The 14,206-nt window shown below is 41.7% G+C and overlaps 1 protein-coding gene across 3 annotated transcripts in view; it reads left to right on the forward strand.

Moving 5' to 3' along the window:
• Positions 1 to 14,206, forward strand: part of ACACA (acetyl-CoA carboxylase alpha) — a 510,335-nt gene that overhangs the window by 30,197 nt on the left and 465,932 nt on the right. For 2 of the 3 annotated variants that reach the window (XM_040337823.1, XM_040337822.1), the window contains exons 2-3: positions 1,591 to 1,834; positions 13,225 to 13,357. In XM_040337823.1, the coding sequence (XP_040193757.1) occupies positions 1,608 to 1,834; positions 13,225 to 13,357 (360 nt within the window). In that variant the 5' untranslated portion in view covers positions 1,591 to 1,607. The remainder of the gene's footprint in view (positions 1 to 1,590; positions 1,835 to 13,224; positions 13,358 to 14,206) is intronic. The other variant, XM_040337824.1, reaches the window with a different exon arrangement.

Genomic DNA, 14,206 nt, shown 5'->3' on the forward strand with positions numbered 1-14,206 from the left:
CTGGTGATGTATACTCGTGTCTGACCCGGCCGGGTCGGTCAGGAGGTGGTTTCCTCCGCAGGGTGGTGCCTCTGTTTATAACGCTCCTCATTTGAACAAAATACCATTTTATGTGTTCCAAGCTCCCGATGAAGCGGATAAGCTCCGCGAAACTAGTAGAGCCAATTGTGGAACATTGTACATGGTTAAAGGGTTGAACAAAGAGTGGACCGAGTGCGAACCGAAGTTCTTCAGTGATCCATACCAACAGAATCACTCAGCATGGCCCACCGCCTTTGGTTCTAATTATCCCACACATGTTTTATCAATTAAATTAATTTATTGTCTTGTTAATGCTTTCAATGTGATTGCCAATTAAAATTTTGTATTTTTATATAAAAGTGCCTACAAAGTCCATTTTTCGCTCCTCTTCCCCCTCAATATATTTAGGATGCGGCACTATGTTATTTAAGGATGACTGATTGCCATCCAAGGGCAAAGCAATCAAACCTTTACATAAAAAGGAACTGCAGTCTGCTCACATAATTTGTAATCAAAACATATTTTCCATTCTGAAGCTTCCCTCCAACCACTTTGCATATTATTTTATATATACTGTGATTCTGTAGTTGCCAAATATGCTGCAGAAATCTCCCTCCATTAAGTCTGGCTGCAGCCATTTTAACTGTGGGCAGCTGAAGCTGCAGCCTGTTCACTTCCTGGATTTACGCAGCCACACAGAGGCACACCTCCAGCTCTGCAGCTCTCGTTGACCCTCTTATGACTCATCCACCCTCTCTTTCTGGCAAACTCTCATGAGAGTGAGAGAGAGGACTGCGCATGATGTCATAAGCCTAGGCTAATGACCAGACAAACAGGAAGTGGGCTGTATAAGGCATTTACTGGCAGAAAAAAATGTTTTACTATCCAAAGTTAAAACAACAAGGGCAGAAGATTTACTAGATGGAAAGATTTTTTTTTTTTTTTTTACTGAAGTTCCGCTTTAAGTGGCTTTCAAATGGTTGAGCACCTCTGTACTACAACATAGGAATCTACTCGGTGTGCTAAAAAGTATTGAAAGGCAGTTTAAAGTGGAGGTTCACCCTCAAAAAAATTTCTGACATCACATGGAGTCGAGCCATCCTACCGACAGAATGCCTGTGTTTTTTTTTTTTTTTTTTTTTCTCAGCACATACCTCGTTATCACGATTTTCACCCCCGGGCAATCCCGCGGGACTGGGCGTTCCCAAGCACTGCCTGTGATTGACAGGCTTCCGAATGACGCATACTGCGCGTCACAGGTTGCCGACAGAACCCGAACGTCGGTGCGCAGGCGCCGTATAGAGCCGCACCGACGTTCGGGTTTTTCCGGCAACCTGTGACGCGCAGTATGCGCCGTTCGGAAGCCTGTCAATCACAGGCAGTGCTTGGGAACGCCCAGTCCTGCGGGATTGCCGGGGGGTGAAAATCGTGATGTCAGAATTTTTTTTGAGGGTGAACCTCCACTTTAACTTAATAGAAGATATGTGTTCTGTAATTACATTATTTAACAATGGTTTCTTTTTACAACATTGGACATCTCTATTCAAAGCTATGTATTTGTTTTTTTAGCCACCCCCCAAAGAAAAATGGATGAACCACCCCTTCCATCCAAGTTGCTGGACTTGAATAATCATTCTCGTTTCATCATTGGTTCAGTGTCAGAAGACAACTCAGAGGATGAATTTAGTTCCTTGGTTAAAGTGGACATTCTAGAAGATAGAGACAGATCTTCTTCCCCAGGTTCTATATCTTCAGACACCCTTTCTGACATAGGAATATCCCCCTATCAAGATAGCGCCGCTTTGCAAATGAGGTGGGTTTTAAATGAATCATGCCTTTTTAAATATTCTGCATATAACAAATAAAAAGATTATGTAGGCACTATGAAAAGCTTTAAAACAATGCTACATTTTTTTTTCAAAGGGGTATTGTTCATCAACGTCCTGCATAAAGTAGACCCGAACTATAAAGATTTCATTGTTATAGGGAATGTTTAGAAATGTTAATTGTGCATTCTTTGTGACATGTGAGTGTACAAACTCATAGCTGTATAGTTGTGCCCATAAGTTTACATACCCTGGCAGAATGATTTATGATTTCTTGGCCATTTTTCAGAGAATATGAATGATAACCGAAAAACTTTTCTTTCACTCATAGTTGGTGTTTAGCTGAAGCCATTTATTGTCAATCAACTGTGTTTACTCCTTTTTAAATCCTAATCACAACAGAAACGACCCAAATGACCCTGATCATTTACATACCCCAGTTCTTAAAGCGGAGTTCTACCCAAAAGTGGAACTTCCGCTTAAACCACTCCTTGCCACATTTGGCATGTCATTATTTTTTTTGGTGGGGGGGGGAGTGGGGACTTCAGTAGAAGTGGGACTTTCTGTCCCACTTCCTCCTTCCGCCCAGGGACCGCTTAGGCGATACGTCATATCGCCTACGGCAGATCCTCCCTGTAGGCGATCTCCTGGGACAAGTGACAGGTCCCAGGCGATTGCCTGACCACTCATAGAGCGCGGCGCCGCTCGCTCAGTGAGTGTCTGGCTGTGAAGCCGAAAGCTGTCACGGCCGGGTGCCCACACTAGGAATGAAGGCGCCAGCTGGAGAGGGGGAGAGGAGCGGATCTCCAGGCGTCGCGTCGCTGGAACATGGAGCAGGTGAGTGTCTGTTTATTAAAAGCCAGCAGCTACACTTTTTGTAGCTGCTGACTTTTAATAAACATAAAAAAAGCCTGGAACTCCCCTTTTAATACTGTTTATTGCCACCTTTAGCATCCATGACAGCTTGAAGTCTTTTGTGGTATTTGTGGATGAGGCTCTTTATCTTCTCAGATGATAAAGCTGCCCATTCCTCTTGGCAAAAGCCTCCAGTTCCTGTAAATTCTTGGGCTGTCTTGCAACTGCACGTCTGAGATCTCCCCAGAGTGGCTCAATGATATTGAGGTCAGGAGACTGAGCCACTCCAGAACCTTCACTTTATTCTGCTGTAGCCAATGACAGGTCAACTTGGCCTTCTGTTTTGGATCATTGTCATCTTTGAATGTCCAAGTACGTCCCATGAGCAGCTTCCTGATGAATGCAAATGTTCCGCCAGTGTTTTTTGCTAACATACTGCATTCATCTTGCCATCAATTCTGACCAAATTTCCTGTGCCTTTTGTAGCTCACACATCCCCAAAACATCAGCTATCCTCCTCCGTATCTTTCATCATAGGCCTTGTTGACTCCTCTCCAAATGTAGCGTTTATAGTTGTGGCCAAAAAAGCTACATTTTGGTCTCATCACTCCAAATGACTTTGTGCCAGAAGGTTTGAGGCTTGTCTCTGTGCTGTTTGGCGTATTATAAGCGGATACTTTGTGGCATTTGTGTAGTAATGGCTTTCTTCTGGCAACTTGACCACGCAGCCCATCTTTCTTCAAGTGCCTCCTTATTGTGCATCTTAAAACAGCCACACCACATGTTTTCAGAGAGTCCTGTATTTCACCTGAAGTTATTTGTGGGTTTGTCTTTGCATCCCAAACTATTTTCCTGGCCGTTGTGGCTGAAATTTTTGTTGGTCCACCTGATTGTGGTTTGGTTTCAACAGAACCCCTCATTTTCCACTTCTTGATTAGAGTTTGAACACTGCTGATTGCCATTTTCAATTCCTTGGATATCTTTATATCCCTTTCCTGTTTTTTTTTTTTTTTATACAGTTCAACTACCCTTTCCCGCAGATCCTTTGACAATTTGCTTTCCCCAGGTCTCAGAATCCAGAAATGTCAGTGCAGCACTGGATGAAAGATGCAAGGGTCTGTCAGGAGTCCAGAAGCTCATTGACCTTTTATACACACACACACACACACACACACACACACACACACACACACACACACACACACACTAATTACAAGCAAACAGATCACAGATGAGGATGGTTACCTTTTAATAGCCATTCAAACCCCTTTGTGTCAACTTATGTGCATGTTATCAGGCCAAAATCACCAGGGTATGTAAACTTTTGATCAGGGTCATTTGGGTAGTTTCTGTTGTGATTAGGATTTAAAAACCGTAAACACCGCTTCAGCCAAACACTAACTATGAGTAAAAGAAAAGTTTGTGTTATCATTCATATATTCTCTGAAAAATTACCAGGAAATCATAAATTCTGCCAGGGTATGTAAACTTAGGAGCACAACTGTATCTTCATTGTGAGATATTCAGTCATTGTTGTACTGCTCATTGTCTTCCTTGGCCTTTGACATGAGGTGGCAAACCCTGCATCTATCATGATGGCCACCTCCACCCAAGGCATGGTAAGTCAGTAATATGGAAAAGATCATCTGCAGGGAGACCGCAGGCAGTACCTGTGACTAGTTCTATACCTTTTGTCTAACATTTTTGGGCCCTGCTTCCAGAGTTCAGGTCCTCTTTAATAAAAAAATGTAATAATCATAACAGCATTTTTTTTTATCCCTGCACACTGGAGTCAGCATGCATACTGTCACACAGCTGCCTTATCAGATCCCTTATGACATTAATACAATTAAGTGTATCTGAAGCCTTAAACAGGTTGTAAAAGTAAAAAAAAAAATTCCCTAAATAGCTTCCTTTACCTTAGTGCAGTCCTCCTTCACTTACCTCATCCTTCAATTTTGCTTATTGATATGTACTTATTTCTTCTGAGAAATCCTCACTTCCTGTTCTTCTGTCTGTAACTCCACACAGTAATTCGAGGCTTTCTCCCTGGTGTGGAGAAAGCATCTTGAGGGGGCGAGCAGGATAGTCAGGACGCCCACTAACACACAGCTCCTTTCTCTATCTGCAAAGTAGAGAGCGTCCTGACCCTCTTGCTCGCCCCCTCCCCTCTCATGAGGCTTTCTCCACACCAGGGAGAAAGTGTCGCATTGCTATGTGGAGTTAAAGAACGAAGAACAGAAATAAGGACATTTAAAAGCAAAATCGAAGGTTGTGGTAAGTGAAGGAGGAGTGCACTAAGGTAAAGGAAGCTATTTAGGGATTTTTTTTTTTTTTTACCTTTACAACCCCTTTAACACTTTAAAATGTTGTTCCACATGTCAAATAATGCTAATCCTTTTTTTTTTTTTCAGTTTTTAAAATTAAATCTAAGATGTTGATCAGCTATGTGTGCATTCAGAGGCACTTCCTTTAGTGCACACTTGCAAATTGGACTACAAGCAGTGATGCTACGGCAAAGTGTGCTGACATTTAAGCCTAGTACACACTAGTATTTTAAAAGATTTGTTCAACCCAGCAGGGGCTGAACAAAAAAAATGATCGGGGAAGCGTGTTGTTCTACTTGTACCCAGGGTTTGGTCTGCGGGGAGGTACACCATGACACCACTCTAGATAAGTGTAGGGCCCGATAGTATGAGGTCAAGTCGGGTAAGCCGATGCCCAGGCAGAACTAACAATGAATAGCGGAGTCTAGCTACTTTTTATTATTCCAAATAAATTTAAGTAACAAAGTCCGACACAGACGGAAAAAGGCTTGAGGTAATTTAATAGGTATCACTTGCATAAGATATAAAATCTGTGGGAGCAATGTCATCTTAAATGCGTTACACCTCCTGAACCACGTAAGAGTTAGAGTTTGCCAAAGTTGGAGATGTGATAGTATTTTAGCTAGTAATGGGCAGAAATTAATCTCATATAGTAAACCTGTATCGGGTGTTAATTTAACCCCCAGGTATTTCAGAAAAGACTGAACCCATTTAAACCGGTATAGGCCTTGTAGCTTTTTAATACACTCTATAGGGATTAGGATACTCATCGCCTCACTTTTAAAGTCATTTATAGAAAATGTTGTGATAATTGCAACATTTTTCAAAATTCATTGGTCACTGGGACAAATAAAGTGTTAATCTCCTTGGGAGGGGGGTCACATACAGCAATAAAAAGCCTCACAGTGGTTCTAACTCTTATTACTTTATCCAAAACTTTTTTATTTTTTTTATTTTAAGAAAACGTATGTTCTTTAGATTTACCATAGGCATACGGGAAAAAATGCCAAGGTTTCTAGTCAGCATTTTTATTTATTTATTGCTGACAAATCTGATCACAGGTGCATTGTTGTCTGTAGGACAATGCACACATTTGCATAAATATCTATAATGAAGATTTGTTTTTGTTTTTAGTGCAGTAATTTTTATATATATATATATATATATATATGTATGTATGTATGTGTGTGTGTGTGTGTGTGTGTGTGTGTGTGTGTGTATATATATATATATATATATATATATATATATATATATATAATCTATTACACTAGTACGTATGAGTGTATATGCAGAAATTTAAACACTGGCAGATAGAAGGGATTAAAGAAAAAAAATTCAGAATTGTGAGGATTGTTGTCTCCTGTTTGCATTTGAATCATGTATTCAAAAACCATGAAAAATGGTTTAGATTTCTAAATGCAAACTGGAAGGTGGGCCTTGGCAGAGAAACGTTTCTTAAACCTTCAGCCTTTTTTAGCTTAACACATTGAGCGCAAAAAATAAAATAAACATTCCCCAGTAAACTATTCGTTAAAAACCTAAGCCAAGCACAACTTTAAATGCTGCTGGATCCTGCTTGCAGTGCTGTTTCCTTGAACTTCTGTTCTTCCCAGGGAAAAGTTAAAGTGTTTGTTCACCTAAGAAATAAAAATAAAGATCCGGTTGCTTTAAAACATGTTATACAGCAGCTTGTGCTGTGTGATTTGGCCCCCTGTAACACCTGAAATACCTTTTTGCTCATGCCTGGTTCTGCCCTCCCCTTTGTAAACTGACCACAGTTTATCATGGCTGCAGAGCCCTGACACTGTGGTCAGTTTACATGCCTCCATCATCCGCTGTGTCTTCTGTCTCCTCTGTGCTCTCCTCCATTCTCTCCCTTCCCTGCTCAATGTCTGTGCCAACTCCCTCCCCATCTGCTGCTCAAATTAGGGTTAAATTATAATTGCTAGTCCCCCTGTGACTGTGCTTTATAAAAAAAAAATGCAGCTATATACAGAGCGCAGATCGGCGCTCATGTGACCCGCCGCCTCTCTCTCCTCTCTCGCATGACGGCTGCAGAGGGCGGGGCTACCTCTCTCCTCCCTCACCTCTTGACTGATGTCGGGGGGGGATCCTCGGCCCTGCCTGCTGCAGCTGTCAGGCCAAAGGAGGAGAGAGCCTGTGGGTCATGTGAGCACCAAAGGGTGCTCTGTAAACAGGTATATAGCTGCATTTATTTTTATAAAGCACATGCACAGGGGGACATTACATGAATCAACAGAGAGGATAATGTAAATTTAACCCTGTGGGTTAACAAGCAATTTAACAGTGGTGTCTGGAGCCAATCTGTTATCTTGGAGTTGGGGAAGGAGGGAGAAGCAGGGACGTTCCCTGCCATTCTAAACTATGGGACTGTGTGTTTCTAATTAACTATAGTGCCTGCGAGCAAGGGTGACTAAATCGGGTGCTGCAATAGAATGGAGCCACCCTTAAACAGGAAACCTGGATCCGCGATCATGGCACCAACTTAAACTGCAACATAGGCAAGGATTAAAAGATGAAGAAGTTGCATACCCCGTAAAAGATTAAAGTGATTGTAAAGGCTAAAGGTGTGAACCTTTATTGTGTAGCTTCCCCCTCAGCCCCCCCCCCCCCAATACACATCTGAGACTGATCTAGATCCAGCGATGTGTACGAGAGCAGAAGCTCTCCTGGGTCTCTGCCTCCTCATTGGCTGGGACACAGCAGCAGTAGCTATTGCTGTCATTTACAGCCAGTAAGGAGGGAGTGGGGAAGCAGGGCCGAGCCGCACTCTTATGGACACACAGAGGCAGTCTTGGAGCGAGCATGCACACGTGACCCCAGAGCAAGCAGCTTGCTCTTTGGGCACTCGGTGGGAGTGAGGAGCCAGGAGCGCCGGTTTGGAACCCGAGAGCAGGAGGGGGATTGGGACTCGGTGTTGCCAACCTACCAGATTGAAATTTACTGGCATGACACCCGAAATTTACTGGCGTAGCCACGCTTTTACTGGCATTTCACAAAAGTTACTAAATAAATTTTTTAGGTACAAATTTCAGTATTTAGGCTACAAACAAGTGCGCTAGGCAAATAGCAATAGATATTAAGGTAAAAAAACATATTTTTGTTATTTTCGATATAATAAGGGCAAATTATTTAGTCACATCACCCCCTGCCTCCATACCCCTCTGCCACCAATCTCCCTACAATCTCCCTCCAAGCCCCCTGCCTCCTAACACCCCCTGCCTCCAATCTCCCCCTGCCTCCAATGCCCCCTGCCTTCATCCCCCTCTGCGGTGCCACCGCAGCCACCATCACCCCCTGCCTCCAATCATCCCCTGCCTCCAATCTCCATGCGCAGTTCCAAGCCGAACCAATCTCGGCTATTTTTACTGGCACATTCCCGCAACCACGGACATTTACGAACGGGGGAAAAAAGTGCCCGTTTTTACGAACTGTGTTGGCAACACTTTTGGGGCTGCTTTATGCAAAACCATTGCACAGAGCAGGTAAGTATGACATGTTTGTTATGTAAAAAAAAAGCTTATCCTTTTTTTTTTCTCTACCCTTTATATATAATTGGGTTACTTGTGCTGTTTTTACTGTGAACTTGGTTGTGTCTCTCAGTATGCTCACCCAACAAATAATTTTTCTGGCATTTTATTGTTGTATCTACATGTCTTTTCAATAAAAATATATTGAAAAAAAAAGCTTATCCTTTACAAACTAGACATGTGCAATTCGTTTAGTTCCGAATTAGTTTTTAAAAGAATATTGACAAATTCGTTAATTCTGAAATCGCCAAATTTTTTAATTTCCGAATTTTCTGATTTCTGAATTTCCGAATTTGGAATTTCCAATTTCTGGGAGGAGTCATACAAATTCATATTTCTATATTATTACAGGTACTTATAAAGCGTTGTCAATCTATGCAGTACTTATATGTATATATATATTCACATCAGTCCCTGTCCTCTGGCTTTCTGCAGCTTTTAATGCACACTGCTGAGGAGGAGAGCATTTAAAAAAAAACAAAAAAAAGCATGGTTCTTAAAAAAACAAAAAAAAATAAAACATATATATATATATATATATATATATATATATATATATATATATATATATATAATAAATAAATGTGTATATGTGATACTCACCTAGGTGGATGCAGCATCGGTCCCAGTGGCGGTGCGTCCATTAAGGGCGCAAGGGCACCACCTCCATCCACCCTCTCTATGACTTGATTCATGCATTGCATGAATCTATCTATGGCCGCCTCTGCCACCCCCTATTCAGACGTCCGGACCCTTTTCGGGCGCCTGAATTACAGCGGCGGGGGTGTATTTTTGACATAGAGACACTATATATTTGTTATATTTGTAATATTATTATATATTGTTAAGTTTTTTATTATGATCACTATACCAATGATTGATTGATTTATCACTGAGTGGTCTAGCGCCCTCTATTTTCATATGTCCCTATGTACAAGGGACACAGCATCGGTCTCCTCTCCCTGACAGGACGTGGAGCTGTGTGTTTACACACAGAGATCCACGGTCCTGCTTAGTTACTGGGCAATTGCGGGTGCCCGGCGGCCACGCACATCGTGTCCTGTCAGAACAATAGAGCTATCGTGCCGCCGTCAATTGATGGCGGCCGGTAGTGTAGTGGTTAAACGCTCTACGCACATACAGTAAAACCTTGGTTTGCGAGCATAATTCGTTCCAGAAACATGCTTGTAATCCAAAGCACTCGTATATCAAAGCATTTTTTTGCAGAGTATAAAAGAGAAGAGAAGCACCTCTAATTCTGCGTACACACGACCGTTTTTCATGACGTGAAAAATGCAATTTTTTAAATTGGTCATTAACTGCTTGCCGACCAGCCGCCGCAGTTATACGGCGGCAGGTCGGCACAGATGCACAAGATCACGTAGCTATATGTCATCTCGCGAATCAGCCAATAGGGGCAGGTGCGCGCCGCCGAAGGCACCCCCCGCTCACCCCCGGGCGCGAGCACTCGCGATCGCTTGTTACAGAGCGCGAACCGGGAGCTGTGTGTTTAAACACACAGCTCCCGGTCCTGTCAGGGGGAGAAATGCCTGATCATCTGTTCATACAATGTATGAACAGCGATCAGTCATTTCCCCAAGTCAGTCCCACCCCCCCTTCAGTTAGAACACACCTAGGGAACCATACTTGACCCCTTCCTCGCCCCCTAGTGTTAACCCCTTCCCTGCCAGTGGCATTTTTATAGTAATCAATGCATTTTTATAGCACTGATCGCTATAAAAATGCCAATGGTCCCAAAAATGTGTCAAAAGTGGCCGCCATAAGGTCGCAGTACCGATAAATCGCCGCCATTACTAGTAAAAAATAAATATTAATAAAACTATGCCCTATTTTGTAGACACTATAACTTTTGCGCAAAACCAATCAATAAACGCTTATTGCGTTTTTTTTTATGAAAAATATGTAGAAGAATACGTATCGGCCTAAACTGACGAAAACATTTTTTTTTTTATATATTTTTGGAGATCTTTATTACAGCAAAAAGTAAAAAATATTCACTCTTTTTCAAAATTGTCGCTCTATTTGCGTTTATAGTGCAAAAAATAAAAACCGCAGAGGTGATCAAATACCACCAAAAGAAAGCTCTATTTGTGGGAAAAAAAGGATGCCCAATTTTGTTTGGGAGCCACGTCGCACGACCGCGCAATTGTCAGTTAAAGCGGCGCAGTGACGGTCATTGACCAGCAATATGGTTCGGGGCTGAAGTGGTTAAAAACGATCATGTGTAGGCTCCAGAGCATTTTTCTCGACGTGAAAAATGGGCATTTAAAATTTAGAACATGCTCTAATTTTTGGCGTTGTTTTTCACGTAGTGAAAAACGGTTGTGTGTAGGCTTTAATGATGGGAAAAAAACGCGCATGCTCAGAAGCAAGTTGTAAGACGGGAGCACTCGTTTTGGTAAAACTAGCATTTGTAATGGAGATGGCACATTCGTCACGTTGTAACAGACTGAAAAGCATGAAGACTGAAAAGTGCGAATCGTCTCTCACCAAACTTTTACTAACGCAAAAGCAGCCCAAAGGGTGGCGCCATCCGAATGGAACTGCCCCTTTATAGTGCCGTTGTACGTCACCGTGCTTTGCTCGAGCATTTTTTTTCACGATCGTGTGTATGCAAGGCAAGCTTAACAAGAATCACGTCGAGAAAAACTTTGTTTTTTCCATGATATTAAAAACGGTCGTGTGTACGCGGCATTAGTGTAGCAATAAGTTGCTAAATGATGTACCTTCAATAAATGTAACCATATTGCTACACATAGAGGCTCCTCTCTTCTTTTTTATATTCAGTTGTGACATGACGCTACTCTTATATCAAGACATCGCTTGTATATCAAGGCAAAATTTATTAAAACGCTCTCAATCCAATTTACTCTCAAACCAAGCTTCTATTGTAATTACGTGCCAAAACAAGCTTTTTTTTTTTTTAACTATGATGGTACAAAACTGACCAGTGTTTGGAAATCTGCCCTAGATCTGAAACATTACCTGATTGTGCATTGTTTTTTTTTTTTTATGGGGCAGAAGTCTGAAACAGGAACATTTAAACCTTACATAAATGTAGACTATAGTGTCTAGAATGGGTTTTAAAATAACCATTCATTTTGAAAAAAATAGCATTTGTCTTTTACCAAAAGGAGGGCACTTAACTCTCCCCAATTGCATTTTTTTTTTCTTTTGTTTGTTCATTTATTTATTTTTTCATTTATTTTCCTGCCCTGCTCCCACCACCATATTGGCCTAGGCCAGAATGGCATATCCCTGGTCCTGCAGTCTCCTGTGATACTTGAGTCACACGTCCCAGGAATTTACAGGGCCAAGGACGCAGAACAGCCTGGCAGGTGGGCCAGAAGATGGAAGCTGGCTGCCTGAACTCAGAAAAGGCTGGCTAAAGAGGACCAAGATGGCGGCACAGGACCCAGACTATGTCACCTGAATAGCAGATCTAACAGTCAATACATCCAACAGCCATTGTGGAAGAGTTTCAAAACCAGGACCAGTATGTGTTCATTTATTTATTTTTTCATTTATTTTCCTGCCCTGCTCCCACCACCATATTGGCCTAGGCCAGAATGGCATATCCCTGGTCCTGCAGTCTCCTGTGATACTTGAGTCACACGTCCCAGGAATTTACAGGGCCAAGGACGCAGAACAGCCTGGCAGGTGGGCCAGAAGATGGAAGCTGGCTGCCTGAACTCAGAAAAGGCTGGCTAAAGAGGACCAAGATGGCGGCACAGGACCCAGACTATGTCACCTGAATAGCAGATCTAACAGTCAATACATCCAACAGCCATTGTGGAAGAGTTTCAAAACCAGGACCAGTATGTGTCAAAACCAGGACCAGTATGTGTCAAATTCTGCATGTCACGGCTCAATAGGTCTGATTTGGGAAGGAGACATTTGACCCCATGATGTCAAGTCATCAACCGGAGCTTCCACTATTCTGCTGCGTTTTCAGTCTGTATGATATAACGCTTATGACATGTTTTTCGGGTTCTAAAAATCAAAGTTTTTAAAGGTCTAAAGTAAACAACGTTTTTTTTCAACTCGATCATTAAAACGGCCTTGCCTACACACGATCGTGGGAAAAAAAATGCTCTAGCAAAGCCCGGTGACGTACAACGGCACTATAAAGGGGAAGTTTCATTCGGATGGCGCCACCCTTTGGGCTGCTTTTGCTGATTTTGTGTTGGTAAAAGACGATTTGCGCTTTTCAGTCTGTTACAGTGTGATGAATGTGCTTACTCCATTACGAACACTAGTTTTACCAGAACGATCGCTCCCGTCTCATTACTTGCTTCTGAGCACGACTATTTTTTACAACCTTAAAAACGTCAAAGTTAAAAACGTCGTGAAAAATTAGAGCATGTTCGAAATTTTTAATGCCCATTTTTTAGATCGTGAAAAATGGTCTGGAGCCCGCACACGATTGTTTGTTTGTTTTTAATGACATAAAATACGTAATTTTTTAGAACCCGAAAAACGGTCGTGTGTATTACATATTTTTTTTTTCAGTAACTTCAGGGCCTTCTCATTTAATAAATATATTCTGCCTTTTCATTCACTAAGGACCTGTTACATTTTTACTATTTATGCATACTTTGTTTTCATTTTTATCTACAGGCCTAGCATGTCCGGGTTGCACCTGGTCAAGCAAGGTAGGGAACGGAAAAAAATTGATTTACAAAGAGATTTTACAGTCGCTTCCCCTGCTGAATTCGTTACTCGCTTTGGAGGAAATAAAGTGATCGAAAAGGTATATATATTGATTTACCATAGTGATCCTTTTTAAAGATCATGTTGCCACACCATTTACCAGCTAGATTCAAATTTGGGGTTTGGGAAACTATGACATTTGTATTTATTGTCTTTATAAACTAGGACTAACAATATAGCACCAGTGGACATATTCGTTTTTTGAGATAGTTCTAGTTTCCAGGTTCTCCTCTGCTAAGTCCATCATTTTATTTCAATAATTTATTTGAAATACTATCTTCTAAATTAGTAACTTGAGACGTGACAAGTATAGAAGATGATGATTATTATTATTATTATTATTATTATTAATAAACAGGATTTATATAGCGCCAACAGTTTGTGCAGAGATTTACAACATGAGGGCAGACAGTACAGTTTAAATACAATTCGTTACAGGAGGAATTAGAGGGCCCTGTTCGTTAGAGCTTAAAATCTAGGAGGGATTGTTAAGTAACACAAAAGATAATAACTGTGGGGGATGATCTGATGGAGAAAATAAAAGTACAGTTGTTAGGTGAAGGCAGGATAGGCTTCTCTGAAGAGGAGGGTTTTCAGGGATCTTCTAAAAGCAAACCGAGTAGGAGGTAATCGGACAGATTTTGGTAGGAAGTTCCATAGGATGGATGAGGCTCCGAAAAAATCCTGGAGGTGAGGATGGGAGGAGGTGACGAGGGAGCTAGAGAGCAGGAGGTCTTGGGAGGAGCAAAGGTTGGTATTTAAAGCGGGGGTTCACCCGTACATAACACTTTTTCCCCTTAGATGGATGCTCGTTTTGTCTAGGGGAATCGGCTAGTTGTTTTAAAATATGAGCTGTACTTACCGTTTACGAGATGCATCTTCTCCGCCG

Source organism: Rana temporaria, chromosome 2 (assembly GCF_905171775.1).
Source record: "Rana temporaria chromosome 2, aRanTem1.1, whole genome shotgun sequence".
In the NCBI taxonomy this organism is placed as follows: domain Eukaryota; kingdom Metazoa; phylum Chordata; class Amphibia; order Anura; family Ranidae; genus Rana; species Rana temporaria.